Source organism: Prunus persica, chromosome G6 (genome assembly GCF_000346465.2).
Source record: "Prunus persica cultivar Lovell chromosome G6, Prunus_persica_NCBIv2, whole genome shotgun sequence".
In the NCBI taxonomy this organism is placed as follows: domain Eukaryota; kingdom Viridiplantae; phylum Streptophyta; class Magnoliopsida; order Rosales; family Rosaceae; genus Prunus; species Prunus persica.
Window position 1 is genome coordinate 13,356,285 of NC_034014.1, and position 8,252 is coordinate 13,364,536.

The 8,252-nt window shown below is 37.0% G+C and overlaps 1 protein-coding gene across 1 annotated transcript; it reads right to left on the reverse strand.

Annotated features, from left to right (window-relative positions):
* Nucleotides 2,492-7,284, reverse strand: LOC18774239. The gene is made up of 3 exons (XM_007205781.2): nt 6,891-7,284; nt 4,297-4,624; nt 2,492-2,992 (listed from the first exon to the last, which is right to left on the reverse strand). The coding sequence occupies exons 1-3, from the start codon at nt 7,036-7,038 to the stop codon at nt 2,788-2,790; spliced, it is 681 nt and encodes a 226-aa protein (XP_007205843.1). The 5' UTR covers nt 7,039-7,284; the 3' UTR covers nt 2,492-2,787.

Here is an 8,252-nt window from a genome sequence, read left to right on the forward strand (position 1 = left end):
CGTTTCAAGTGTTCAAAGAGTAATGCACACTAAATCAAATGTCCAACCGCGCATTCTAATCTCAAAACCAAAGCTCGTTATACGGCCTCAACCGTGCATTAAAAATCAAATCGTAGTTCCTGGGACTTAACGTGGACCCTGCTACCCTCGAAAAGTCCTAAGGCTACTCTAGTACTTTCCAAAGGACGAGACGGTCTCAAAAGACCTGTGGTCAACGGTTTGGTCAAACTTTCTATTTTTGGTCAACAAGGCCTACGAGGCCCACTACCTCCGATTTCAAATCCAAAAGTTCCTAGAGGTCCAACAAGGTTTACTGAACATGTTCTTAAAGTTAGGTCTTAATCGAGGGGTCAGATTGCTCTCAATTGTACGATCGGACGGTCACCGATGTACCTAACCCTAGAATCATTGATTCAGAGTATCCGAGATTCCAATTCTCAATCCGTGAGTTCCTACATAATCTTAGGGGTACGGAGAACAACATACTTGGAATTGGAGCCGATCAAATGGTTCGAATATATCGAACCCAGATATTGTCTAATAGGCTTAAATTCGTCCGACTATCATATGATATTCAAATTCGAATTCGAGCATATCGTCGTGCTCGGGACAATATGGGGATCAAATCAGAACACAACGGGCCACCGCACCATGGCCCACGCACCGGCAGCGAGTGGGTGGCTTGAGAAAATTTCAGCGACGGAAAATTCTCTAAACACCCTACAATACCTATACCAATATGTTCAGACTAACAAGGGGAGTATTTTTGTTCTTGGACCATGGCCAAAAATTAGCCAAAACTATCCAGAACGAAGCCGAAACTGTTGGCCAAAAATGGGTATATTGGACGATTTGTAAAACCTCAAAATTGATCTACAATACCTACATAAACGAATAGATCACGAAGAGTAGATGAAGTTTTATACCTCACTCGACGAAAATGGCGGCTGGAGTTACTAGAAACGGTGTCAGAAACTTCGAAATCGCACAAACTTCCAGTCGTTTCAGTTTAATTTCCTTGATTTTTGAGCTAGGAAAATAGTTGGGTTAGATAGAGGACATCGATATGAAAATTTTGCAACCAATTTCACCTAAAATGGACATCGGACGGCAAGAAATCGCCACCTAAAGTTGAGTATCATGCGGAGGGGAGAGAGAGAGAAAAGGAGAGAGAGCTGATCTGTTTTTAAAATCCAACTTTGAAAAATTTACAGTTGTGCCAATGCGACCACAACTTCTTCGTTAAAACTTCGATTTGGGCCCACTACGTGTCTACGAATTCGGGAGAGCGAGCTCTACGAAACAATGCCAATCATTTCCCCAAAATCCTTCTGGATTAAAAAGTGACCGAAGTACCCCTACTCCCAAGGACAAAATTATAATTTCACAAAAGAATTAAATTGGATTAAGTTGATTAAATCGGGTTATGGATGTTACATTATTTCTCTAATCGTGCAAAAGATGACAAAATAAGTGTCCTTTGTTATATCAAATGCATTAGCTCTTAGGATACATTTCCAACAGCTTGATATTGACATGCCTCCTGGTCATTTTGTTGTTGATGTAATATCTCTATATTTGTTGTTAATTATGGATGTGCAATTATGAAACTTTTTAATGCAGTAGCTATATTTTAGTTGAGTTTTTATCAAAAATAGCTAAAAATTTGCCCATACTTTCATAAATATCAATTTTCATAAAAAATTTCAGATATAGCCAGTAGTCTAAAATTACCATTAATCTCAGTTAGACCGTAGAAGTCGAATTTTGAAAATGTAAAATCCTGAAATTACGAGGGCCACACATGAGAATATGATGAGAGCTAAAGTCAAAGCAAAAATTTGCTCTCACTTTCTTGTTTGTGGTAATTGGACTCCCGGGGATGGGTATTAGATTAGTGTTGCTTTGAGTGTTGTTTATGGTGCTACGTGTCATGATGCCGACCTTGAAGACAACTATGGTGGATTCCTTGAGATCCCTTCTGACATGTCTGGGTAGTAAGTTTTCTTTTGCACATATATAACTCCCACCGTCAAAAACAGCAACCCCGCAATTGCACTCTTCCAAACAAGACCTTCATATCCACAAAAATCAGCCCAAAACCTGCTTGACCAAACATAAGCAATTTCTATGTAAGAAAAATTTATTTTTATTTTCTATAAATAACAAAGTGAATCAAAGCCACCACCCTAGCTTTAGATGTAAATGTATCCATACCCAATTAGTCCGAGGAGGAAAACTTTCAAAAGCAGAGAGAGGTTGAATGAAGGAAGCCCTGTTTTGTATCATACTCGAAAAGAAGATTTGAATTAATTACAACATGTTATTTGTTGCATAATATACTTGACAAGTCTGTTAAGAGATGATTGCCTGCGAAGTTTTAATATTTTTTTTTACTTTTAGGTTTATGTGAGTTTTAATTTTGAGAGTATTGTGTCTTTTTAAGTGGAGTTTTTGTATGAGAGCGAGGGATCAAACGGACAAGGGAGGCTAAACCAATTCTGCAAGCTATTTGATTAGAAAAAAGCAACAAAGTAAAAAAAAATAGTTACAATTATGTAATGGATCAACAAGCTTAATGCACGTACAAAAACAATTTACTCAAAACCACAGACAGAAGAACTGTCATATATAACAACATCAGAATGAACCAATTGAACCAAACATTACAACACTCCGTTAATAGCACATCAAAGGAAGAGCTGCATACACTGGTTGATACAAACGGGAGCAACATTCTCTTATCGCTGAAGGCACAAAATACACTTTGAAAGATGACATAAATCTTCAGAGGGCAATGATTTTCCTATGCAAATGCTCCCCAGTGGTACCTCCCTCTCCATCATGATCATGAAAAACAAGTGTCAACATTCCTACCAAACAAAGCACCGACCCAACAAGAAGTTTGTCGTACCGCTCCACCCAGTGAAACTTGAGCTGACTGGCACCATAGAATGACAGTGCAACCAGTGAAGTCATCACGGTTATGGTGCTGTAATTCAATACCATGAAGCAAGGACCTTTATGTTAGCGGAAGGAGTTTCCAAATCATTATAAATTAGACCACATACAGGCAATTAATCAGAACATCATTTCAGTAATTCAATGATTTCAATGCCCAATTAAATTAAATGCTAGGCTGACCAGAAAACCGTTAACCTAGCAGCAACCAAGTAATAGAAAGTCAATTCATTGCAAAGAGAATGCAGAAAACATTGATCACTTGTTCATTCATTGTTCGTATTCCCTAAAATTATGGTGGAGGATGTTGGGTGCTCTCGGAGTGGAGTGGGTGATTCCTAAAGGGTGTTTTGAGCTCCTTAGTATCAATCTGAGGATTTCAGGGAAGGGGAAGAGAGCTGGAATCCTTCGTGATTGTCTAGTTCATGCTATTTTCTGGAATATCTGGATGGAGCGAAATCAAAGAATTTTTCAGGGTCATATAGGAGTTAGGGTTGAGGAATTATGGGACAGAATTAAATTTTGGGCATCCCTTTGGGCTTCGGTTTCGGGGCAGTTCAAGGACTATCACTACTCTACCATCATGAGAGACATGATGGCAGTCTTAAGATGATTATACTGAAGTTTTTGTGTTTTTCGTGTTTTTTATACAGTTTGTTTTTCAATCTTAGTAGGTCAGACTCTTTTTTTGGTCTTCTTGTTTGATCAAGGATTTTTCCTCTTGATTATCAATACAATGTTTCTATTCAAAAAAAAAAAAAAATAGAAAGTCAATTCTGGATGTTCAGAAATCTAAACTGTCTGGTAAACCACAAAAGCCACTTAGGCAAACACTACACAAGGTCTGCTCAACACAAAGATTTCTGAGACAAACTGAGAAAATGAAATATCCAAAGAAAAAAAGGAAGTTTGGAAGGAATTATATCAGGGTCGTGCTGCTGATGGCTGAAAAATGTTTAAGTTCACATTGGAAAAGCTCCAGGGGGTCAATAAAGATTTCCAAATCAAGGTTGATAGAAACATCAGTGCATATTGACTGAAATGTTCCCAAATACAAATGAAAACATAACTGAATAATATTGATTGAAGCCATTATTTATTTGAGAAGAAGGGGAATGTGCACATTTAACTTTGCGTTGGTTATCTATTCTTCCCTCAGTGAAACGTGGGTGCAAAAAGCCACTTCTCTTCAAAACTTTTTGTGCCAATTTACTAACCAAAAAAATTACTAATTAAGTTCTCGCACTTGCTCATGAAAGTTCCGGCACCCAAGTCATAATTAGGTAATCAAGAGACAAACAAGAAATACAAAACTTGATCCTAAAATATTGATACCTGAATAGCAGCACTATGATAGCAAGCACCATCATGGAAGATGAATTCCCAACAGCAAGAAATACCGGAAGTGTGGTTGCACAAGGAGACAATGCAGGAACGAGTACAAGTCCTGCAACAGCCATCTTTTCCATGGGTTGGTTGTGTGAATGACTGTGACCGCCTTTTCCAGTTAAGAACAACAAAATGTAACCGCCACCAAGAACTACGAGCAGAAGTGAAGCAAGTTTATGTACTGTTTCCTCGCCGGCTATGGTATTTGCCATGGTGACTGCTGTTATACCGAGTATTGAAGTGGATATTACATGCAAGACTGCTCCAAATGCAGCTGCACAAGAAAATACCAGAGTGAACATGAGTCCTGAAAGCACTGTCACAATAACATTTAAACACTGAATTTTTATGCATTTTTTTCAGAATCTATAATCTTGTATCAGTGAACTCAGAACAAAAGAAAAGAAAACCTTTTACAGAGATATAGCTTGGCTTAAATATATGGGGCATCTTCCAGATCAAGGATTCATGCATTCCCATTTACTCTAAAACACAGTCAGGTAACCCAAAATCAACCAACCAGCTTCACTATAGTGTTAGAATTTTTTGTTTAGAAAAAAATAAGTTAATATGTTTCGGGACAGAAAAGGAAAGCACTGGTCAAGTCTAGATCTGCTGAAGTATTAATGAAAAGGACACCACAAAGTGTCCTCAGGAAAGAAAATTTGATTGTAATCCTTCCTAGGTGGCCCTTACAAGGTGTTCTTGACAACCAAAGCCTTTTTCTTGAAAAGAAACCAAAGCCTTCAGCATTGCACTAAAGAATGGTACTGCGATTTAATAATAGATTCATCAAACCGCACCTTTAGAAAAGTAAAGGCACCTGAGTCAACTTTTAAGCCATGTCTACAGGAATTGTTTAGCTCAAATAGGTAAAGTTTTTAAGTCAATAAATATTAGTCAAACTCAACAGAAACTTTTCTACATGTTTTCAAGGGTCATGAAGTGTATTGAGGCAGGCATATAACCAATGCACTACAACGAACAAAGTGTAACAGCTTGTACTATAGTATGGAATTTTTATTGTTTCTTCAAGATCTTTCATAGTACAAGAGTTTTTCAGCATACATCCTCATTTAGATACCCAAATACTTTGCAAAAGAACTAAGTTCTTTTTAATGTGGACTGGGAGGCTGCGATATCTCAAGGCAATTATGAAATTTTAATTGGTCAGTGTTGTTATCTATAGACTAATAATTGTACTGCCAGTTTGGTAAGAGGGGTCTTTCTTGTACCTTCATGGTTGGATTGCTTGTTATCTTGCAATATTGCTATTCCGTTGACATCAATAAATATATATGTGTGTGTGTGCGTGTGTGTTTCTTATTATAAAAAATAATAAAAAATAAATAAAATGTTCTTGGCAATCCTTATTTTGATTTCTTTGATGGGATAGACAATGCTAAATTTTAAGCACATCCATCTCCTAAAACTAACTTTTGAAAAACAATAAATTTAAATAAGCATATGAGAGAGAGAGAGAGAGAGAGAGAGAGAGAGAGAGAGAATTTTAAAACATGTAAATGTGTCCTGCAATTTGTTATGTAAAGGAATTACGGCTTATGAATAGTTAAGAAAATTGTTGTTGGGAGTTAGCATGATTGGAAAAGAGTACAGGTTCTAAAGTGCATGCGCTAAAATGACTCAGTTTTTTTGGATGCAATAATGCTTGGAATCAAACAAAAAAAATGTTGTAAAATAGTAATGGTGATACAGAAAGAGAGACAGACAGACAGACAGACAGACAGACAGACAAGGACAGAGACAGAGAGGAGGGGAGGGAGGAAGAAGAAGAAGGATGAAAACTAAAGTCCCTTGGGGATCTCACGTAGGGTTTAAAGTGTACGAGTCAGACAGATGGCATCACCCAGTCTAATATGAAAAATTCTCCAACTTTGTAAACTATACACTCCCAAAATTCTTACTATGAGAACCAAAGACCACATATAACACCTTTTTTCCCACTAGACAAGGCAAGGCAGCTGCAAACTTACTTAGGAAACCTTGTAATGAGGGTAATTTGGAAAGTAAAATGGACTAGAGAATGTCCCAAGCAACGCCAAATTGAATTTTGATTTTGGACCATTCGTCCAGATTGCCTGGTATCTATCTAATCTAAGCAGATTAAGCTTGCTTAGCTCTCTCTAATGCAATGCCAAATTATCCTACAGTTGAATTGTGCAGCATCAAAGAGAACTGGGTTATGACTGGAAAGCAACAAATTTAAACAAGGGTTCCCTAAAGGTCCTTTACAGCTTTTACCTAAACTTGAAAAATCATCTATCTAATCCGCTAATTTTCCTCCAACTCTTAAACTCAAAAAAGTGAAATGCTTAAAACTTAAAAGCAGAGAAAAAAAAATCATGGCAGATCCAGAATTCTTCTAAACTAGTTTACACCATTAACATCACAGGAAAGCACATTTTCACTTTCAATTTCACCTTCACCTTCACCTTCACCTTCATGAGCAATGACTATGACTCTGTGAGTGACCAAACAACCCTAGAAAATGAAAAATGGAGGATCAAGAGGAAACATACTGACGAAGAGTGTGCGGGAGAGAGTCCATTTCTGGGCTCGGCCTACGATGGAGAAGGGGAGCCAATGCGTGGGTATGAAGGAATGCAGAAGCGACACCGTTGCGATTCCTCCGATGGTTGACAGATCTTCAGCGCTGAAATTGTTCATTTTCAACCCCAAAAGAAAACCTTTAGGAATCTCACAGATTAGATACTACATTACGCTTCAGCCTTGAGATTTCTTATTTTGTTGTTGCACCAATTGCTAATTGGGAACTGGAAATGAGTTTTTGGAGATCTGCAAGAAGACGGATCCGAGTCGGGTCGGATTTCACCCTCTTGGGTTAAATCTCAACAACAGCCCACGGACCAAAACAGAAAAGGAAGGTAATTACCAATTCCAGCCCCTAAATTTGTAGGTAACTTGCGATTTGCCCCGCTATATACTTTTTTTTTTGGTGAACCCCTGCAAGATACTTTACCCTTCTAGAAAATTAAGAGTCGTTTGGTATCCTACTTGATTCCAATTTTATAAACTAAAAAACAAATTTTAAGTCCAAAGCCCAATAAAACCGTTTGTTAGGCCAATTTTTAAAAAACCCAAACTCAAAAAAAACTCAAAAAATCTCAATTATTACAAACAAAAAAGTGAGGTTTTATATATATTTTTCTCTCTCTCTCCTCTCTCCTCCATTTCATGTCTCTCTCTCTCCTCTCTCCTCCATTTCATGTCTCTCTCTCTCTCTCTCTCCCCTTTTCTTTTGTTAATTTCAATTTGGGAATTAGGGTTTCTGATTTTCTCATTTTAATTTTAATTTTTTTTCAGATCTTAAAAATAGTTTAAAATTCAATACAAAACAAGTTTTTATATTATAAAATCAATATTTAAACATTCATGTTTTTTATAAATAAAAAAAATTCAGGATTTTTGAGTTCATTTTTTTGAGTAGGATACCAAACAACCCTAAGGTCCTAACCTAAATTATTAAAATTAGCAAATGGTCCTTTTATGGCCAAATTTCTTTATATAAGCTCAACAAAGACTTTCTTTGGGGACATGTTGAAGGAGCCAAGAAGATTCAGCTCACAAGTTAGGGCTAGGTGTATAGACCCCAAACTAAAAGGGGCTAGGAATTAAGAAAACCATGTAGATGAACCAAGCCATGCTTGCCAAAGCAACTTGGAGAATTTGTCAACATGAGCAAGGTTTGTGGATCTCTATGTTCTGATATAAATATTTAAGAGATTTTTCTCTTCTAGATGATGGGTACAAGATCTCTAAGGAGGCCTCAAGTAACCATTGTTTCCAATTTCTTCTTAAGACACCCTAAACGAAATTGGAACTTCAAATTCAAATATTTAACAAAAAATTAGAGTACTAAA